The 22665-nt window shown below is 45.2% G+C and overlaps 1 protein-coding gene and 2 long non-coding RNA genes across 5 annotated transcripts in view; 2 read left to right on the forward strand and 1 right to left on the reverse strand.

Annotated features, from left to right (window-relative positions):
- Positions 1-470: 470 nt before the first annotated feature.
- LOC144287679 (uncharacterized) overlaps positions 471-22665 on the reverse strand; it is a 34998-nt gene continuing 12803 nt past the window's right edge. Inside the window, exon 3 of the long non-coding RNA XR_013355416.1 lies at positions 471-3765. This is a non-coding gene — a long non-coding RNA (uncharacterized LOC144287679). The remainder of the gene's footprint in view (positions 3766-22665) is intronic.
- Positions 14854-22665, forward strand: part of TUBGCP3 (tubulin gamma complex component 3) — a 76893-nt gene continuing 69081 nt past the window's right edge. For 2 of the 3 annotated variants that reach the window (XM_077854922.1, XM_077854921.1), the window contains exon 1: positions 14854-15061. In XM_077854922.1, the coding sequence (XP_077711048.1) occupies positions 14986-15061 (76 nt within the window). In that variant the 5' untranslated portion in view covers positions 14854-14985. The remainder of the gene's footprint in view (positions 15062-22665) is intronic. The other variant, XM_077854920.1, reaches the window with a different exon arrangement.
- On the forward strand, positions 15475-16754 carry LOC144287680 (uncharacterized). The gene is made up of 2 exons (XR_013355417.1): positions 15475-15696; positions 16195-16754. It is a non-coding gene; the product is annotated as an uncharacterized LOC144287680 (long non-coding RNA).

Below are 22665 nucleotides of genomic sequence, written 5' to 3' on the forward strand. Positions count from 1 at the left end.
TATGTTGGGTCACTTGAATATTTTTTAGAAATTATTTTTAATTTCTTTTTAACATTTTTTTGTGTATCATTTTGTATGGTTTTCTTAGTGCTTGCTCTAGGTGTTACAATATATATATTTATGGACATAGTGTATGCATATGTGGATACAGTGTATGTGTGTGGAGATATAGGGTATGTATGTGTAGTACAGTGTACATGTGTGTAGATACAGTGTACACATATACAGATACAATGCACACATGTGTGGATACAGTGTACATGTGTGTGGAGACAGTATGCATGTATGTGGATACAGTGTGTATGTGTGTGGATACATTGTACATTGTGTATACAGTGTGTATATGTGTGAACACAGAGTACGTGTACTTGGACACATGCATAAATTCTCTCTGGTTTCTGCCGTTAGCTCACCACTTCAAGTCAAGTGCTGGAATCTTGCTTCCATTCAGATTCTTTCACCATCTCCATTAGGTCCTGCTCTTGCATATGTTGGATACCACATCAGGTGGTGTGATGATTTTAGCTTTAGCCATTAAATATTATTTAAGACATTTACAAAATAAAGGACGGTTTATTATATTTAGTCCTATCACCACTATTACTATTACCGTCCTGCTTTTCATACTGAAATTCCCAGTCTTCTTTTGTCATTTTCTTTCCATTTGCAGAGTTTCCTTCAGCCGTCCCTTGAGCTGAGTCTTCTGTGGATAAACTCCCTGGGTTTTTCTTTGTTTGAGAAGGTTTTCATTTCCCCTTCATTCTCAAAGGATAGTTTTGCCAGGTGGAAGGTGTTAAATGACAAACAATCAAGGAAATCTGAAGATCTAATTGGCTTTATTAAACGTCTCATGAACAGGGCAGCATTTTATCTAGCAAGTAGAGGGGAGCTCTGGGAACTTGTACAAATGGAAGGTCTTTATAAAAGGAGACGAGGAGAGAAAGTTACTAGCAAAAGAGAAGGCTTATTCCTGGGACAGTCTCTTTCTAGGGGGAAAGCCAAGGGGTCTTGTAGTGCAGGCTACCTCCTCTTCCTCAGAGGATGGAGAGGCCACATGCAGATTCGCTGGCACCCATCCGAGAATTCCTGACCAACACTACATTCTGGGTGGAGTTGGAAGTGTGGTCACATCAGGTATTAAGTCCTGACTTCAGGACTTGGCCTAAGTGGCGCCATTTGGGCCTGTGGTTTTCTCTTCAACTGTTTGTGGTTGACGGATTGCTCTCTCTCGGCTCTTCCTTCCTCTAAGCCTCCATGGTTTTGGACAAGACATTGATTGCTGCTCTGTGTTGGCTTTTTAAATAGGTTATGCATCATTTCTCCTTTGTCTTTGTCTTAAGAGGTTTTATTTTTATGTGGCTTGGTATGGAATTTTTTTTTAAGTTTATCCTGATTGGTGTTCACTTAGCTCCTTGAACCTGTAGGTTGATTTCTTTGGCCAAATGTGGGTGGTTTTCAGTTCTAAGTGTTTAGCCCTCATGCTCTTTATTCTGCCCTATGGGACACAGACAAGAAGAATGTCCGAGATTTGTCATTGTCCATAAACCTCGAGGCTCTGTTCATCTTCTTCAGCACTTTTCCTTCTGTCACTCAGATTGGGTAAATGCTATTGATCTGTCCTCAAATTCACTGCCACTGTCCCACTATTGAGCTCATTCAGTCTATTTTCATTTCTGTTATTGTATTTTTCAATCCTACAATTTCTACTTGGTCCTTTTTTAGAACTTCTATTTCCTTGTTGAGATTTTCTGTTTTTTTCATTTGTTTAGACTGTTCACAATTGTTTCTTGAGGCATTTTTATTGTCATTGCTTTAAAAACCTTGCTGGACAATTTTCCTATGTGATTTATTTTGGTGTTTGTGTGAGTTTGTTAGCAAGGATGCAACAGGAAGCTGCTCAAATCGGAGGCTGAAAGCTCTCAGCAGAAGGAAGGACAAAAGCAGAGAAGGAGAGAAGGAATGTGTTTTGTTTTGCAGGATGGACAGCACCAGCCAAGGAGTCGCCCAGCTCCGTGTCTTACCTGTCTTCTATGTGAGCCAGTCTGAGCAGGATTGGAACTGAGGACCTGCACAGAAGCCCCCGAGACATCCTGGAGTTGTCTTTGGCTCACTATAATACTAAGAGCTCCTCCCGCAGGTAGGGTTCTCCACCATTTTTTGAACAACGTAGGCACCAGTATGTAGACAAGCTCCCCCCTGCCACCTCGTAATACACTGAGTGAAGGCCTCCGTGCTAACCCCGTGGGAGATGGTGCTTAGCAAGTGATCTCCCTGTCTCTACTTAAAACAAATAATGCAAAGTTCTTTGTTCTCAACACCTGCTTGGGCTGAATTCAATTTGATGCAGTCCAAGAGCTGGATGACAAACTCATCTTCTCTTTTTAAAAATCACATGTTTTTCCTGCTTCCTGTTGTGATAAGTGATTTGCACTTGTATCTCATGCATTTGGAATATTTTGTTAGAAGATTCCTTGATCCCACTCAAACCTCCTGTTTATCGGGCGGTCACTCTGGTTCTGTTCAGTATGCAGGGTCTGGCCCACTTCTGTGAGCTGTAATTACAATGCCAATTTAGTTTTGGGGGCTCTATCAATGCAATTAAGGTCTGCCTCACATTTCAGCGAGGTTCAAAGTTTTAATAGGCATGAATTCACTTTTTAATTAGAAAAACAAAAACTCAGTACGGGCATATCGTATCCCATGGGTGAGAATGGAGGGCAACAAGATCCAGGCGAGTCAAGGTAAGGACTAACATAATAGTGTCTCTACTGTGGCCAGGAGGAGATCAGGCAAGTTAGCAGGTCAAGTGGACCTAATGCCAGCTAGCACCAATTTACTGGTACAAGGACTCCGGGTTAGGGTGCACCCACTGGGTTAGGACGTGCCATCTCAAACATGCTCACCAGCATTTGAGAGGTGTTTGCTCAGTGGCCAGAGTTGGAATAAAAGTTAGGTCTTCAGAAGCTGGAATGTCCCCTCTCAGAAAGGAAGATGCATAGCAACACAATCTTAATTAATTAGTTAATTAATGAATGTTACACGTATAAAACATGGTTGTAGAAAGTTTACTTTATATATGTGATCTCCGTGGTGACTCACATTTCAAGCGGAGAGTGTTGCTCTAGAGGGTGATTTGTGTGTCATGTAGACGAACTATCTCTGCTTGCTGAGTCATGAATCTCTGCGGACTAGACCTTTGCTCATGGATTACTACTATTGAAATAATTTTATATATTTAGACCTTTTGTTACTTCTCAATTAATCTTTGATTAAATTTTAATCCATGAAGTAATACAATTTTCACACACATGTAATGCTGAATTAGGCTTCATTTTAAAATAGATTCAGTGTAATGAAATGAGTCTCTCTGTTGGTCTTTTTGTGCAATCCTGAAAAATTCAAACACTGAAATCTACTAATAGACAATCCAGATTCTTTTTTATGGCTATGATTTTCAAAAGTTCACCAGGTATTTTTAACCATTAACTTGGTTGGAACCTTTCCAAATCTTACAAGGGAAAGATGTTCTTTCTACTTTAAGGAGGAAGCAGACAGTGGGAGAAGTCGCATGCCTGGAGCCACGTGGCCGGTAGTGGGCTTGAGGTGAGGCTTTCTGAAGACTTTTGCAGTTTGTTGCCTCCTGCTTTCTCTTGCAGATGCTGGAGTGGAACAGTCTTGCAAGCATGCTGCAAATGAGATGGACTATTCCAACAGCAGCTTTTCTCAGTAAGGCGAAGACTGTGGGCCAGTATAGAAGAGATTTATCTGTGGAATTATGAGAATTCTATTAATGAGATGATGCTTACTAGATTTATTCTGTAAAACCAGAGGATTCAACTCAGTGGCAGTTCCCAGGTCTCAGGTAGTAATCCAGCTATCTGGCCGGCAGAGGGCAGCACGAGGCCAGCACAAGGAGGATGCTCCGCACGGTGCCCTGCATCACCTGGCTGTGCTCCCTGGTCATCTGAAGCCCATCGTGGGCTCTGAGGGGCACCAATGTCCTGGCACCAGGAAGCCAGGCAGGGCCCAGGGGCAGGAGCTTTGAGTCCAAAGCTATTTTAAAATGGTTTTAATGTTTCTTATATGCAATAAAGAAAAATTTGAAAACAACTGGATGTCTAAGAATATGAAGAGGGAAATTAATATAAATTATGATATATCCATTAAGACAGAATATTATGCTACCATTAAAGTAAGGCTGTATCCTATTTGATGACAGAAAGACATGAAATAGAATATTGAGTGAAATGGGAGGATGCAGAAGAGTGTGTAGTACAGTTTTAGGTGTATGTTCACACCTCCTCATGCAGAAGACCAGGTGTGAAGATACTGAACCATTTGTGGTGGCTACCCCTATGGGTGAAATTATGCCTGATTATTATGCTTTAGGTAGTTTTCTCTGGTTTCTCAATTTTTCAGTGTGCTTTTATCTTGGAAACAAAAAAATTATTTTTTATTATTTAAGTATAGTTGATACACAATGCAATATTAGTTTCAGGTGCACAACAATTCTATACACTATACAATGCTCACCACAATAAGTATAGTCACCTTCTGTTATCATACATCATCATCATGTATTATTCTCTACATTATGTATTATTCTCTACTGTATTCTCTACAGTACATATGCTGTACTTTTCATCTCCATGTCTCACTTGTTTCATAGCTGGAAGTTTGTACCCATTAATCTCCATCACCTGTTTGTCCATACCCCCTCCCCTTTGCAATGGCCAGTTTATTCTCTGTACTTATGAGTCTGTTTCTGGTTTTTGTTGGTTCATTTGTTTGTTTTTTAGACTCTACATGTAAATGAAATCACGATATTTGTCTTTCTCTGGTTTAATTCACTTAGTATAATACCCTCTAGGTCCCTCCATGTTGTTATAAATGGCAAGATCTCACCCTTTTTATGGCTGAGTAATATTCCATTATATATATGTATGTGGAATTATAATATATAATATATATACACATACATACATATCTTCTTTATATATAATATATAATATATATAATATTATAATATATAATATTATAATATATAATATATATACACATACATACATACCATATCTTCTTTATCCACTCACCTAACAGTAGACACTTGGGCTGCCTCCATTTCTTGGCTATCGTAAATAATGCTGCAGTAACACAAGGATGCATGTATCTTTTCAAATTACTGATTTCATTTCCTTTGGGTAAATACCCAGTAGTGGACTTACTGGATCATACAATAATTTTATTTTTAATTTTTTGAGGACACTCCATACTGTTTTCCACCTCTGTTTTGTGTCAGTTTGTATTTCTACCAACAGTGCATGAGGCTTCCTTTTTTTATCCCACATCCTCACCAACACTTGTTGTTTCTTATCTTCTTGAGTCCAGTTCTCCTGACAGGTGTGAGGCGATATCTCATTATGGTTTTAATTTGCATTTTCCTCCTGATCAGTGATGTTGAGCGTCTTTTCATGTGTCTGTGGGCCATCTGGATGTCTTTTTTGGAGAAATGTCTATTTAGGTCTTCTGTCCTTTTTTCCATTAGATTATTTGGGGGTTTTGTTTGTTTTTTGGTACTGAGTTGTATCAGTTCTTATATATTTTGGATACTAACCCTTTATCCGATACTTCATTTGCAAATATCTTCTCCTATTCAGTAGATTGTTTCTTCATCTTGTTGATGGCTTCCTTCAGTGTGCAAAAGATTCTTATTTTGATATAGTCCCAGGTTTTTTTGCATTTAACTTAATTAACTAGCTAGTTAATTAAATAAATTTAAAATTAATTTTTAGAGAATTGTGTGTATATAACATTGCCAATAAAATCAAGACAATTCTGTAGGTGAATATATGGAGACAAATTCCCAGACTAAAAGATGCCAAAGGAAAACCTTAGAAATGTAGAAAGACTGAGAACTGAAAAAAAGGCCTCAGAGCCCAGCACTTTGGGAGGTGGGGGAGGTGGGGTGGGGAAGATGGGAGCTGGGGGGGGGAGGAAGTGGGGGAGGTGATGGGGAGGAGGTGGAGGTGGTGGATGAGGAGGTAGTTGGGGAGGGGTAGGGGGGGTGGTGGGTGAGATAAGGGGAGAGGTGGTAGGAGAGGTGCAGAGGAGGTGGAGCAGGTAATGGAGGAGGAGGGGGAGCTGATGGGGGAGCTGATGGGGAGGTGAGTGGGGTTGGTGGTCGGGGAGGTGATGGAAGAGGTGATGATGGAGGACTTAAGGAAACTGCAGGAATTAAGAGCAGAGCATTGGAATTTGGGTTTTCTTCACACAGGAGGGTCGTGGATCCTATTTGTCACTAAAATGCCTTTTGGAATTCTGGAAATAGAGCTTAAACAGTGGGCTTTTTACCTGGAAATCTGAGGTAGGACCCCAGGAGCACAGTTGAAATCAGAGAGCTGGGAGGTCATCCTAGAATCGAGTGAGCAGAACAAAATTCCCAGCAGGAAGCTGGCAAAACAGACCTCCCCCTCCCCAGGCTCTTTACCTGCTTCCCTTTCCTTTCCTGCTGTTCACATGAACTTTGACCCCCATCCTGTGCACCAAAGATCAAGTTAAGTGTGATAAATTTGTGGATGTGATTAGCATTTCAGATTGTTATGTTGAATTCTCCATAGCTTCTGATTTTAAAAACAAAGCAAATCTACTAACTATAGAGAATTAGTTATTAAATAAAATTGTCAGGAGAGAATAAAGATCCAGTTTTAGAAAGAGCAAACTCTGAAGCAATCCATTTATGATACCAAGGATAACACAGCAGAGCTCAGTGAGCAAATCTGTGATTCCTGATGGAAGTGCTGCAGGATAACGGTGAGATGAGGTCATATGTCACGGGACCTGCTCTTCAGTTCTTCAACAAGAGTCAGAAATTAAAATACCGCAGTTCTGTTTTTCAGCTTAGAAAGAGACTGGTGTAGTGGGATGACCGGCCCTTGCCCGCAGCAAAGCTGCCACACCACCACTGTCCTTGACTCTGGGTGTTCTTACCACACTTATGACGCGGACGTCGTTGTGTGAAGCTGTGCAGTGGGTGTGCACACAATGAGACCTGGCCCAGGGGGTTTCTACACGGCTATCTTATATTCACCTTGCACACTGGATGTTACTGAGGGTGAGGAACCATGTAATAGGGTAATTCATGTGCATTAAAGTGTTGGTGTGTAAAACATGGGATGGGAATTTTCTTGGCTTTAATTCTGTGCCTTGTATGATGCAGACTTGCCTCTTCTATTCCAGCTGCACCTATAAGAATATGTCCGAGCTAATTTTATGTTCAATGGAGAAACAGCGGCCGTTGTGCACGGTAGGTCAGTGGTCCATTTAGCTGTTTTGTGAGGCACAGCAAATATGAAAACGTGACAAAGAACAAATGCTTTTCTCCACTCTGCAGAGATGAACAGAGTTCTGCTGCTGCCAAGGGAATTTATAATAGATATTTATAGAAATAAATGAGCCGTCCAGTGATTCATGTGCTTCAAATCAATCACTGAACACAAAGCTCCCTGATTCAAAATGCCTGGGAGGCCTCGGACAGCCACGGCAGCCCCTTGAAGAGCTTGCAGCTGAAGGTTTTGTGGCCGAAAGAGGCTCCTCATCTCTGCATTATTAACTCGGGTAAAGCATTTGTTCAAGCAAAAGGGGAATAAGCACTCTAATCATCCGGAAAACTAATTAACTTCTTTTTTTTTTCAAATGCCTTATCAGATTTCTCCTGTGCAGCTTTCCTTGAATTCCTCAGGACTAAAGGGCTGGAGACATCGGAGAGTAGTAATCAAAATATATTAAGCAGTCAAAAATGTCTTTGAAGCGGAGGCCTCTTTGTAACACTGAAAAAGCGGCAGTCAGGGGCTTTCGATGTGGAGTTGAACCCTGGGTCTCTCCTAGCTGTGAACCTGGGTGAGTTACTGGTAATAACGCCCTGTGGCAGCTTCCCTTCCGTCCCCATGGGGCAGAGCCCCCAGGCCTGGCCCAGGAGCTGTGGAGGTGAGCCTTCCAAACCCTGGGGCCCACAGAGCCACCCACGAGCTGCCACGCACCTCGGGCAGGAGAAGCGAGGATGCATGAGGTGGCCGCGGTGGCCCAGGGGAAGCAAGGGGTCCCACAATGTCAAGGACACCGCATTTCCTGAGAACTAGTCCCATGGGTCCTCGGGCCACGAATTTGGACAGAGCCAGTCTGGGTCCTAGAAGCGCAGCATGCTTACTGGGCAGGTGGAACACCGCCTTAGAGATCACACCGTGCTCTGGGGCCAGCCTGGCCCACAAGAGCGTTAGCAAAGGCTAAGAGGCAAGCAAGGAGAAGACATTACACCCACTTCGTAGGCCTGGGGCCAAGTCAGGAGGGCCAGACCCACTGTCACCTGCAACCTGAAGGGTGCATCCCATCCTGAATCGCAGAGGTGGGTTTAATCTTCCCAATACATCAGCCCAGCCCCAGCGACCTGAGACCCTGACGTTCCAGGTGTTATTCACCAGCTGGGAGGCGCAGCCTTCTCCCCCATCTCTTTCCCCTCTATCGCTCCCTGCGAAGCTCGTTTTAGGGTTGCTCAATCTTCCACCACAGCTCCAGATGACAGAATGCCAACATTCAACCAGTTCATGAATCAAAAAGTTCATGGTAAGGGCATTGTTACCTGGGGAATTGTGAGGAGCAGCAAGAGAATTCTGTGCCCAGACAGATGTTTCCTCCCCAGTATGAGAAGCCATTCGTAGTTCCTTTCTTATAGTATTTTAAGATTAATTTGAAATACGTTTAGAATCGAAGAAGCAACATTCCAGTTGAACACCATCCTAAGAAATTTAATACGCTTCAAAAACTGTAAATCTAGACCCAAGTAACAGGATAAAAAAATGGAGGAAAAAACAATTCTAGGAAGCAGGGGCACAGAGACTCCTGCTACCCCAGAGTCTTTAGTCCTAGTGATATTTATAGCAATACCTGTCAAATGTCAACCTCTGAAAATCAATTCCAATTTCTTAAAAAGTAAGAAGAAACATTGTGCACATAAAACAAGGGCAGTGTCTCAAAAGACTTCTTGGACTTTTTTTTTTTTTAATATTCTATTTATTTATTAGAAACACAGACAGAGAGAGAGAGGCAGAGACACAGGCAGAGGGAGAAGCAGACTCCAAGCAGGGGGCTGACATGGGACTTGATCCCGGGTCTCCAGGATCACACCCTGGGCTGAAGGCGGCGCTAAACCACTGAGCCACCCAGGCTGCCCCTGACTGCTTGACTTCTGAAGTAATTTATTCATCTACTTACAATGCTTAAATGACATTTCCCCGAAATATACGAGTTTTCAAAGCCTAATTGGAGTTTCTTTCTGTTGATCTAATGTCAGAACAATAAATCATGATGATCTCAAAAAAGAAATGTGAATATCAATTTATAAATTAGTTGTAGTCTGAAAGACCATTCATAAGTTCCAATCAATCAGGCATGAGAAGATCTGAGGAGCTGAGTTGGGCACCCATAACCACATTAATCACAAAGTTTCTCACTTAGCTTGAATGCAATTTTCCTACAATGTCACATGTGACATGAAAGAAAGGATACAAGGGATGCCCGGGTGGCTCAGTAGTTAAGCGTCTTCCTTCCAGCTCGGGGCGTGATCCTGGAGTCCCAGGATCGAGTCCCACATCGGGCTCCCTCCATGGAGCCTGCTTCTCCTTCTTGCTTGTGTCTCTGCCTCTCTCTATGAATAAATAAATAAAATCTTTAAAAAAAAGAAGGATAGAAAAGGACTTCATATCTAGTCTACATCAAGGTGAAGGGGGACAGAGCTGCCCGACTCTTGCACGGAGGAGCATGCTCACACGGGGTGAAGGGACTGTGGAGAGGCAGGTGCATCTCGTACAACCCTGCCTCACACAAAGGGGCCCGTTTTACAGAAAAGATGAGACAGTGGTGCATGACCATGGGATTTATGGTCTCATCACAATATCCCATCACCCAGTTAATAGTAGTGTGTCTATGCTGTTCATTAACTGTAACAAATACACCGCACTGATGCAAGATGTTAATAGTAGGGGACCCTCACGCCAGGGATGGGTGGCTATGTGGGACTTTCTGTACTCTCTACTCAATCCATTATAAATCTAAAATAGGAGTACAAAACATGAAGTATACTCATGAATTTTTAAGAACTCACAAGGATGAGAGAATGTCAAAAGGAGCCAGGAGCCAGATGAAAGAGCTGTGAAGGGTGAAGACTGAGCGAGTAAGGCAGTGCTAGATGAAAACCCACGGTATAACATCAATATCCCCAAGTACGTACTGATTGAAGTAAATTACTAAATAAACAAATAGGGGAGAATAAACACATCTTCCATGTAGGACAACTTCGTATAGTTCATGTGGAGATGCCGTATGGAGGGACCTGCCGCCTAGCTCTCCATGCAAGTTCGAGCAGCACAGCGCAGAAAGTCAGGAGAAGGGCAGCCCCCGTGGCTCAAGGATTTAGCGCCGCCTTCAGCCCAGGGCCTGGGATCCAGTCCTGAGTCCCTCGTCAGGCTCCCTGCATGGAGCATGCTTCCCTCTCTGCCTGTGTTTCTGCCTCTCTCTCTCTCTCTGTGTCTCTCATGAATAAATAAAATCTTAAAAAAAAAAAAAAGTCAGGAGAAAAAGGGTGACTTTGCCCCGGAGAAAGTGGACCCACAGGACCTCAGGCTCACAACCAAGGTCAACACCAACAGTGAGGATCAGGCTGGTGGAGCGCACGCACCCAGCTTTGATACACAGCGACTAGCATTGTATCTGCCATCTGCGGACTCAGGGCACCTGTATCCAATGTTATTTGTGAAAAATTTTGGCTTAAATATACTATCTCTCTTAAATATACTTTCCTCTCGTTCCTCCTGTCCTATGTTCATTTTTATCTGGGGAGGGGGATTTTTATTTTCTTTCTGTGGATGAAAATTTTTTATTCTATAGTCTACTTTTTTTGCAGTTTGATAATCATCAATATATTTACTCTTTATTTGGTAGTTACTAGGCCCTTGATTTATTAAAGTCCGACATGGATTAGTACTCTTGCCTCTGCAGGGCATTTTGCAGATGGGAGAACTCCTTAATTACATCCACCGCCTGGTTTATTTGGAAGGTCATCTTCTATTTTTGTTTCTCTGGAGCAGCCTGTCTTTCTTCCATTTGGGTTATTTGAATTCTGTGGAATTCCATTTTAATTTATTTGCTCATGAGAATATCTATTCTAATTGCTTCAGGAAATCAAGGATTTCAAGGCCATTCTCTGCATACAGAAGAGAGGTTTTATGTTGTTTTAGAAGGCCTCGCTGACTTGGGGTTCACTCTAATGTCTCCACCCCAAATCTCAGGCCCCTCTTCTTCTCAATTATGACCTGCCCTTAGTAGAAGAGTCTTGGCAGGACTGCATGTCCAACTTACATCATAATTTACAACTTGGACAGTCAAGTTTGGAATCTGGTCCTGAGTTCTGACTACTTTGTAAGTCCAAGAATAAGAGATTACTTGTGGCACCTGCCTGGCTCGGTCGGTAGAGCATGAGACTCTTGATCTTGGGGTTGTGTGTTTGAGCCCCATGTTGAATGTAGAGATTACTTAAAACATAGATTTAAACAACTTAAAAAAAAAAAAAGAAGAAGGGCACCTGGGTGGCTCAGTTGATTAGGTGTCTAACTATTGGTTTGGCTCTCGGGTCATGATCTCAGGGCCATGAGATAGAATCCTGAGTTGGGCTCTGTGCTGGGAGCAGAGTCTGTTTGAGATTCTCTCTCCCTCTGCCATGCATTCTCTCTCTTAATAAATAAACAAAATCTTAAAAAAAAATAGAATAAGAGCTTCCTCTTGGAGCTGTTGTTGGAGTTCCCTGGCTCTATGACTATACCTTAAGGTATACCCAGGTTTTCCAAACACAGTCCAGTCCAGCCCACCCACACTACAGTCTTGGTAGTCATCACTGCTGCCAAGACAGCTGACTACAGCAGCTAATTTCCCAAAGTCTTGTTTTCAGCCAGCGGTCTGTCTGGAGCAGCCACACGTGATAATACGAACCCATTTTGGAGCTTCAACATATGATGGATTACCCCGTCAACAAGATCCCAACAGGGGCGCCTGAGGGGCTCAGTCGGTTGGGCATCCAACTCTTGGCTTCAGCTCAGGTCATGTCTCAGTGTCCTGGGGTGGAGCCCCAGGTCTGCACTCAGCATGGAGCCTGCTTGAGATACTCTGTCCTCTCCCCCTGCTCCTCCCCTGCTCTCTCTCAAATCAATCAATCAATAAATAATTTTTAAAAATCCTAACATATCTGAGCTCAGACATGTGAGCAACCTAATACTGGAATCTCAATGGAGGATCTCTTCCTTGGGATCATTCCCATTAGCAAGAACTAGATAGTAGGGACTAGTCTGTAAAATAGATACCACTCCAGCAATTTCAACACAGGGGCTGTAATCTAGGGAATTAGTCATGGGTGGTTGAGGCAGGAGGAGAGGAACTCAGTAGCAAGTGCAGAAAATGCTTACTTTTCATAGGGCTGAAGAGACAGTGGGAAGAGTTAATGCTACTGGTATCCTGTGTTCTGGAATCCCCCAGCAGGAGTGAGATCTGTGAGGGGACTTGCACAGAGGGGCCTGGGGCCATGAAGGAGGAGAGGAGCAGGCTGGTAGCAGGTGTTGCTGTAGAGGACATTCAGCAGCTGGCACGGACAAGGCGAGGGGCAGATGCAATAGGGTGATAACTCTGGTCGTCTCCTCCTGACCTCTAGTCCTCTGCCACTGACACCTTTGGCTGAACCCACCAGGAGGCCGGCTGTCCCGGGAGCTTGCACTCCAGGGTTCTTTAGGATGTAGGGCAGGTTAGGGCAGGGCAGGCAGTGGCTCTGAGAGTACACAGGGAAGGATGGGCCTGTCCCGCTCGCAGCCACATTCAAACCTTCCAGACAAACAGCCCCAGGTTGTTAGGGAGCTTCCCTGGAAGTCTTGTCCTTAGCGATACTTGAGGCACCATGACCATGTTAGTCCTATTTAGTTTGTAAAGGTTCTGTCCAGGTCAATTCAAAGCTACCATGTAAGATCCAGTCTGAAGCATGAAGGGAGAAAAAGGCGTTTGTCCTCTCTCCCTTCACCTCCACTGCTGATTCTAACTCTCCAAGTTGGAGTCCAGATAGAGGGATCAGGACGGGGGCTGAACATCCACACTGGCTGCACCTTCTGCCGGTGGTCCTCACTGTCAGCCCCGGATGGCTGTTGATGCTGTCTCTGTGTGGGCATCTGAGCCCAATCCTCTGTGGGACACGCGTGTGACTCTCCTTGAAGGTTCTGTGCAGGGGGCCTGGCCTCTGCGGTTTCCTGGCGGGCCGGACCTGGTGTCTCTGAAATGGTCTCAGGACCTCCAGAACCCCTTGCTTCTCCACCATCAATTGTTCGGCTGTGGATGGGCCTTCAGGATGGGGGTGATGGCAATTAGCAACGCCTGCTTGGCTACGTCCTATCAATCCTGAGGTGTCATCGGCCTCCCATTTCCCATGGCTTTCTTTAGAGTGTGGGGTCCTCAGCTTTGTGTCTGACATCCTGTCACATACCCACCTATTGCGTTTCTTCAAACTGGCAGCGTAAAGGTACATTGGGGTACGTTTCAGTGACAGGAGATGACGTCAGGACAGCTTAGCACACGTCTGCTCTGCTGGGCCACGAGTTCCTCTATTGTCCTTCCCTCTCTGTGCCTGGTATGGCCTTGGTGACGTTGCCATCGCGTCTGTGACCCAGCTCTGCTACCTCAGAACCCTGCATGCACAGCAGGCCCGCTGGGAGGGCGTACAGGGGCGTACAGGGGCGGGGAAGGCTAGGGCCTCCTGCTGCCACCTGGGCCTGCACTTCTGCCCTGGTGTGAGGTGCCGGCCTTTGCCTTGTGCCGCTTCTGCTTTTCCCACTTCTAGGAGCCAAACGTGCCAAGGTGGGTGTTAAGTGTAGGGCCCTGGCCCTTCTCCAGTGGCCTGTGTGGAGGCGTCACCTGCAGCAGGAGACCTCAGGGGGTCTGGTCTGTGGGGCCTCTTCTCTGCACCCCGGGAAGGGATGGGGTCGGTTTCTCTCTTCTGCTTAGCTCACTGGGTGGCTGGAAGGTGCCTGTTGTTCTGTGATATAGGTCAGGTCACCTGGAGACGTCATTCCAGATTCTCAGGCAAGGAGCAGGCTAGCCCCAAGTGGAGCACATGCTGCCCGTCGGCCGACGCACTGCGGACAGGTGCAGGTGGACGGCAGCCGGGGCCGGGGTCCCACGCTGGGCGAGGATGCGTGGCGGGCGGTCCTCCAGCCTGCGGCTCCTCCCTGCACTGCCTGCAGCTTCTACGACTCGGCGTGAGCTGCCTTGGGATGGCCGGAGGTTCCCTTGCCCTCCCCAGTCCTCACCTGCCTCGCCCAGTCTTCTGGCGGCGGTTCCTGGGACTGTTTCTAATGGACCCCCCCGCCCCCCCGGCAGCGCAGCAGGGGGTGGTATCGCAATAGTAGGATCAGGAGACCTTGTGCTCCTTCCAACAGGTTCTTCCACTAAAAGTGTAACCAAAAATTAAGCAAACAAGCAAAAAAGAACTAAAAAGCTATTGTTATGGACTACTGGGCACCAAGCAAGGCTGTCTTCCTGACCTGGGCCGTCCTGACCTTCTGGCGGGGACGTGGGGGGGGTGGGGGTTGTGCACCTGGGGCAGGTGGCACCCGGTCGCCGGGGCCCGTGCTCCGGAACCCTCCAGGCCTGGCGCCTGTGCTCGGGGGACCGTGCGCCACGGACCGGGGAGCTCTCAGGCGGGCGCACCCGCGGCTCCGAGCGCCCGGAAGAAGCGGAGCATTGTGGGAAGAGCCCGCGGTTTCGGCGGGTTCCGTTAAAATGGCGGCGTCGTCGCCGGCCCTGCCCGCGGGGCCGTAGCCTGTCTGGGGCGCCGAGACCCCGCGCGGCGTGGGGCCGGGCGGCCGAGGCCGGGGCTCTGCGGGCCCCCGAGGGCCGTCCCGGGCGAGGATGGCGACCCCGGACCAGAAGTCGCCGAACGTCCTGCTGCAGAACCTGTGCTGCCGGATCTTGGGCAGGAGCGAAGGTAGCGGCGCTGGGCCGCGCTCGGGCGTGAAGGCGCGTGCCAGAGGCCGCCCGTCCGCGGGGAGCCGGGGGCGCGGAGGCCGCGGGGGCCCGCGTCCCGGGGCGGGGGGGGGCGGCCCCAGGCTGTGCCTGGCCTGCGGGCGCTGCGGCCCCGGGGCGGAGGCCGGGCTGAGTCACCGCGCCCCCCCCCCCCCCCCCCCCCCGCCCAGCGGACCCGGCGCAGGCGGCTCGCGGGCGCTTCCCGCTTCGGCCCGGGCCCGGGGTGGCGAGCCGCGGCGGGGCCCTGCCCCTCGGGAAAACCGAGCAGCTCCGAAGGCCGCGCCTCGGCCCCGGGCTCGCGCTCCCGGAGGGTTCGCCCCGCCCCGCCCCGCCGCGGCGCCCCAGCCCAGCCCAGCCCAGCCCAGCCCAGCCCCGTGCAGTGGGGACGTCGGGGGGTCGCGGTGCTCCGAGAGGGCGGGGGCGGGCGGGGGCCTGGGGCTGCATGTTCTGGACAGTTGAAGAAGCCGGGTTACCATTCCTTAAAGCACCACAGTGGGGCAAAGAAAAGGGGCAGTTTTTTTGCTGGAAGACTTCAAACAAAATCACTGTGAAAATATTGAGACTAAATTTTGACCTTTCTTGATTTATGACATTTAGGTACATAATTCGTTTGCTGTTCTATGATAAGGTAAAGGGATAAAGATGGATTTTTCTCTTTTTCTTTCTTTTCTTTTCTTTTCTTTTCTTTTCTTTTCTTTTCGTTTGCTGTTCTATGATAAGGTAAAGGGATAAAGATGGATTTTTCTCTTTTTCTTTCTTTTCTTTTCTTTTCTTTTTTCTTTTCTTTTCTTTTCTTTTTTCTTCTTTTCTTTTTTCTTTTCTTTTCTTTTTTCTTTTCTTTCTTTTTCTTTTCTTTTCTTTCCTTTTCTTTCCTTTTCTTTCCTTTCCTTTCTTTTCTTTCTTGCTTTGCTTTGCTTTGCTTTCTTTTCCACTTCTGTAAAGCGGCACCAACTTGGCACAGTGCTTGCTACATTTCATGAAGTTTAATTAACTCTGTCACTTTATTCATCCAACAAGTGTTTGGGCTCTGCACCTGTAGGCGTTACACCAGGTGCCGGTGATGCAGAGATGCACAGACAAGCCATTCCTCTCTAGGTGCCCCGTGCTGGTGGAGGAGACGTGATAAACCAGCGTCATGCATGTTAGCGGTAAATGCTGTGATGAAAAACAGAGTGGCCTGCAGGGAGGCCTCTGAGGAGATGTTGAAACAGGCCTGAGTGGAGGGAGAGGCTCTGGGAGCATCTGGGGAGCCAGAATGCCCAGAATCTGGTGCGGAGGCCTTGCTGGGGCTGCCAGCCAGGCGTGCTGTCTTCAGGTCTTGTCTCCAGCTCATCTGTGTGTGTATCCCGGGCACTCCAGTTACCTTTCTGGTTTGAAGTTCCTAATCTGAGAAGTCAGAGCTAAGGTTGCTGGTTGTGACTCACTCCAGCATCAGTGTTTTCATTACACCGGCGGGTCCTCAGTTTTCCTCCGGGGATCAGCCACATGGTGGTCTGTTCCCATTGTCCCAACTGGGCTTTGAAGGCCACTCATTGTGAGGTAGCATGATGTTTCTCAATGAAAAAAAAAAAAATCTAAAAAATATTTGAGGCTCCTTTGACTGTTTCACCTGTTCAAGGAGATTGAAGCACTTATCTTCAGCAAAGTTCTATACCCTCCACTCTATTTAAAATTGTGTTTGAATTAAGAGTAAATAGGCTCTCTGTGAGATCCCAAGGGGCTCTTCCAAATAAAATGTATCATAAAATGCATTAAAGATGATTCCTTGTTTGTTCTTTTCTCAACAGCTAGGATTGCCAATTATATTCACAATTCCAAATTATGCTATTTACTGAAGAATTTATAAGTATTTAATAACTTGCCTTGTTCTATTTTAATTTGTTTTGCCTTAGTGAGCAAAGGAGCCATAAGAATGCTGCCTTTGCAATGTTTGACTGTTAAAATTTTTTTTTTCATTAGTGGGTATTTTATCTGATAACCAAGAGCACTTGATTGATTCTTTTCCTAATGTCATAATCGATTGGTTTTATAGTTTTGTAATATTGCTTTCTCAATGCTGTGATACTGAAGAATAATTGATACTTGTTACTTTTTTTTTTTTTTTAAGCTCTACACTGATGCAGAGCTTGAACTCATGACCTACAGGTGGAGAGTTTGGTGCTCTATGACTGAGCCAGCCAGACACTCCACTATTTGTTGAGAGTGAGCAAGGGAGCGAGCAAGCTGGGGCAAGCAGGGGGAGGGGCAGAGAGATGACAGAATCTTAAGCAGAGGCCATGCCCAGCGGAGAGCCTGATGTGGGGCTCCATCCCAGGACCCTGAGATCATGACCTGAGCTGAAATAAGAGTTGGACACTTAACCAACTGAGCCACCCAGGCACCCATTGTTATTTTTAATACAAGTTTCATATGAATCAGTTTTTCTTTTTTTAAATATTTTTATTTATTTTTATTCATGAGAGACACAAAGGCAGAGACCTAAGCAGAGGGAGAAGCAGGCTTCATGCAGGGAGCCTGATTCGGGACTTGAACCCAGGACTCTGGGACCATGACCTGAGCCAAAGGCAGACACTCCACCGCTGAACCACCCAGGTGCCCCTGAATCAGTTTTTTTTTTTTTTCTTGAATCAGTTTTTCATAAAGTATTTAACATTTTTTTTTTTTACAGTTGGCTTTAAAGGACCTTCAGAAACAAAGCACCTAATTGTAATGGTATTTGACATGTTTGTAAAGTTGGTATAACCACTCTTTCTCACCTTTTCCAGCCTGCGAATTTGCTTGAAATCCTGCCAGCCCGTGACAGGAAAATTCTCTATATCCTTGCCTTTCTCCCAGAACATGTTTTACTTATTATGTCTTTGGATAGTTATTTCTGTTTGGAAACAGTGTTCTTGATATTACAGTCTTTCACCTCTGTCAGGGCCAACAGTCCTTTTCATACGTTGTAATCCTCTTTTTAGTGAGATAACAAATACAGAACTTTTATTCAGGATTTCAACATCAGTGCTTAGGTATGATGGTAGTGCACAGGGCATTGAGGTAAGATGATCGCCCAGATCCTTGGCAGTGCTGTGAGTGTTCTCTGGGCTGCGGTGCAGGCAAGGGAAGGAGGGTTGTCCTGCCGGTTCACTGACCTCAGGTGCTATTGCTGTTTGCTTTCATGATTTTCCAAAAACGGTGAAGAGCCCTTGATGAAGTTCCCAATAAGTTATGGTTTTCCCTTGATTACATACTTGGGGAATCAATATATATTAACTGGACATTAAAACTTATATTAACTATTTGTTTAAAAGTGCACTAAATACTAAATGTTGAAATTTCAAAGTTTTAAGCATTATTTGAAAGTTGTGCTTAATGGGCTTATTATTTTAAAACGAATTAAAATATAAAAATGCTCTTGGTTTAAATTTCTAATACAGTAAATATTGATAGATTTAACCTATATAAATAAATTCTTTTAGGGATCCTTAATAGTAAGAGTATAAAGGGGCCCTGAGACCAGATTGAGAACCACAAATCTAGAGCAAAGTTTTTTATTTTTGTTTTTGTCTTGGAGCATTGCTTTTCATTCATTTGGAGTTGCACCTGTGGTCGGGAGACCCAGATAACGGGTGCGGTGGGGCTCTGGAGGCCTGGCGGCAGTGGCCGAAGAGGGGACCTTTTACTGTATCTAAGCTTTCACACCTTGTCATTTTTAATTCTCTACATGTGATGCTTGTTCAGAATTGATCTTGTGGCCCCATCTCTGGGGATTTTGGGAGCTGGGTCTCTGGACACACTAATGTGCAGTCTTTGTGACCTGCATTTGGAGGCATGAAGCGTGGCTGGTTTCGTGTTCCACATAGCACTTGTGCTTTTTTTTTTTTTTAATAATAAATTTATTTTTTATTGGTGTTCAATTTGCCAATATACAGAATAACACCCAGTGCTCATCCCGTCAAGAGCACTTGTGCTTTAGCTGGCATGTCGTCTGTCCTTTAGGATGCAGCATCGTATGCACACAGGAGAAGCAGTGAGGCACATACTCGGGCCTTACCAGACAGGTCACAGCTGCACTGTGTGCTTTCTCCCGAGCTGCACTGCTTTGGAAATCTCTGTGTTCAGTTTTCTTTTATCTGAGTGTGTGGAGCCCTCTTGGAATATAGAAGGTAGCTGCCATTTAACACCCTTGGGCCTACATCTAAGTGCTCTTTGGATTAAGACTACGCAGTTCCATGCATTTCTTGTCCTGGTGTTGTACCTCCTCCAGCCTCTCCTAAGCTGCAGCTCGAGGGTCCTTTCTAGAGAATAAATCTCATCACACCAGGTGAATAGAATTAATGTTTCCTACATGAAATCTACAAAATGAAGACCAAAGTATCTTGCTGAGAAGTTAAAAGCTGGACACTTTATTGAGTTGCAGTTTTAACGGCTGTGGTAGACCTAACATGCCTTGGGATGACATTTTCAGATTAATAACAATAATAATAAAAATAGCTAACATTTTTCCAGTACCTACTAACTTGTAGGTAGTGACACTGCACTTGTACTGTGAGCTAGTGTATGTACTTAGCTCCCAGTGATGCCGGGAAGTTGGAATACTTACTCCCCTCACCTTCTAGCTGAAGAAACAGACGTGCAGAGAGTCCGTAGTTTGCTCACTGTCACTGAGCTAGTGAATTGCAGAACCAAGATTGGAACCCACAGCTTTGGTTCCAGAACCTGATGTGTTGAATTAATTCCTTTCTGTTCTTCTGTGTGGAACTGACAGCTCATTTCTTTGTGTGCTGGGTGGAGGCAGCAGAGTACTAGCCCTGCCTGTGGCACAGCCTCTCGCCTCCGTCTTCACCTGCTTGTCTTAGAGTGTGTGTGTGTGAGAGAGAGAGCACGCGAGAGCACAGCACGATGTCTGCTCTCTGGTTCTTGTTGGACAGGGTGTGTCCTTGAATTTACTGGTGCTTAGTTCTTCTCAAAAAGAGGTTTTCAGAGGTTGGGCAGAGGAGCACAGGCTTCCCTTCCAGGCTCCTGATACCCAGAGCAGATTGGAGGTGGAGACATAGTACATTCCTTAGATGTTTTGTGGAATATTCGCATTTTTAATCTTGGGCTAAGCCAATCATTAAAGAGCTACAGCCTAGGCCTCCTCACCTGGGGCTCTTGATGGAATGACTTTAGCTTTTATGATTTGGATTTTAGAACCCATGGGCATCTGTTGAGGAACAGTGTACATGTGAATCTCATTGTATCCTTTCACAGGGCAGACTTCTTCCCTTCTTCAGAGAGGCCTTCGGTACACAGCCCACTTCACGAGGTCCTCCCTGTTACTTGCTCTCGAGGCATACTGCTCCTTTTCTCAACATACTTGAATATTTTGTTAATGAACTTTTTTTTTTTTTAGAACTCAGAATCCTAGGAATTTATAAGTATTTTTTTTTTTTAAGTAGAATAGTTTTACAGGCACTCCTTTGTAAGCATGTAGTTTTCAGTGACACATTTTTTTTTACTTTAGGCAAGCTCCATGCCCAGTGTGCAGCCCAGCCTGGGGTTTGAACTCACAACCCTGAGATCAAGACCTGAGCTGAGATAAAGAGTTGGACACTTAACCGGCTGAGCCACCCAGGTGCCTCAATGCCACTTTTAATATATATAAAATTAATATTTATTACTTAGGGATCCCTGGGTGGCCCAGCGGTTTGGTGCCTGCCTTTGGCCCAGGGCGCGATCCTGGAGTCCTGGGATCAAGTCCCACATGGGGCTCCCCGCGTGGAGCCTGCTTCTCCTTCCTCCTGTGTCTCTGCCTCTCTCTCTCTTTCTCTCTCTCTCAAATAAATAAATAAATGAATAAAAAAATAATTCTTTAAAAAAAAATTTATTGGGGGATCCCTGGGTGGCTCAGCGGTTTGGCGCCTGCCTTTGGCCCAGGGCGAGATCCTGTGAGTCCCGGGATCAAGTCCCGCATCGGGCTCCAGGCATGGAGCCTGCTTCTCCCTTTGCCTGTGTCTCTGCCTCTCTCTATCATAAATAAATAAATAAATCTTTAAAAAAATAAAAAAAATATTTATTACTTGGAGAATTTAAAAGTTTGGAAAAGTATGGGGAAGAAAAACTACTCCCTAATCTTAGGATTCCACAGAAATACTTCGATTATTTCTTTTGGCTTGCCCCCTCCCCTTTTGTATGCATTCAAAAAGCCCTAAACACATTTTGTGCTCCATAGTGGTGTTTAAGGAGGATTTAGTGTGGGCTTGCCTGTGTGCATGTGTGTTGGGGCGTGCTTGAGATAGGAAGGCAGTGTGAAGAGATGACATTTAAATAGAGAACCAGGTGAAGTGGTGGAATGAGTACCCGGCAGATGTGGGAGAAGATGGTCAGGTTCTGAGCTGGAAGCGGGTGTTATGTGCTCAAGGATTGGCAAGACTGCAAAGCAGGGCTGGTAAGAGGGACCAGGTTGGGTAGGCTATCCTCATGAGTTTATATTTTATTCTGGGTGTGTTGGAAGGATTCAGGCAGACCAATGGTAGTGTTTATGTTTTAAAAAAATCACTCTGACTACCATGTGGATAATTTAAGGGGGCAGAGTAGGAATGGGTGCCTGTGCCAGCTTCATGCTCACCAGATAGAATGTGAGAAGAGCTCCTGAGCTTGGAGAGCTTCCTGCCTGGGTGGTGGCAGTCTGTTTTTATTTCAGCAGTTCTAATAGGTGAATAATGGCATCTCCTTGTGGTTTTAAGTTATGTTTCCCTAATGACGAATGTCATCGAGCATATTGTCACGTGTTTCTTTGCTGTTCATTTTCTTGGTGAATTGTCTGTTGAACACTTTTGCTTATGTTTTTATTTGGATTTCTTTTTTCACCCTTTACTGAGTTTTGAGAGTTCTCTCTATATATCTGAATTCAAGTCCTTTGTTGTGTTTTGCGAATGTTTTCTCAGTATTTTCATTCTTTTAACAGTGTCCTTTGCAGAGCAGAAGTTTAATCTTGGATGGACTCCAGTGTATCACATTTTTTAATGGGTCAGGATTTTGGTATCTTACATAACTCTTAGTCTAACTCCAAGTCACAAAGATTTCTGTTTTTTTCCTCCCTAAGAGTGTTTTAGGCTTATGTTTTATGCTTACTATGACAAATTTGAGTTAACTTTTGTATATGTTGTAGGATATGGGCTGAGATTCTTTTTTGAGTTTACCCAAGAAACCATTTTCCTCCCACATTTAAGTTGCCTTATTCTTTAAAAGTTTTAAAACAGAGGTTTTGAAACATTTTTAAAGAATATTTTATTTATTTATTTAAGAGAGCAGGTGGGGAGATGGGTGGGGCAGAGGGAGAAGGAGACAGAATCTCAGGCAGACTCTGCGCTGAATGTGAACCTGATACGGGGCTTGATCTCACGACCCTGAGCTCATGACCTGAGCTGAAATCAAGTCAGCTGCTTAACTTACTGAGTCACTCGGGTGCCCCTGAAAACATATTGGTACCATGGTCCCATTCCAGATCAATAAATCACGATTGGTGAAAGATGGGCTTTAGACTTAGTATGTTTTTAAAAATAAACTTTTAGAATAATTTCAGAGTTACAGAAACATTTT

Source organism: Canis aureus, chromosome 17 (genome assembly GCF_053574225.1).
Source record: "Canis aureus isolate CA01 chromosome 17, VMU_Caureus_v.1.0, whole genome shotgun sequence".
Classification (NCBI taxonomy): domain Eukaryota; kingdom Metazoa; phylum Chordata; class Mammalia; order Carnivora; family Canidae; genus Canis; species Canis aureus.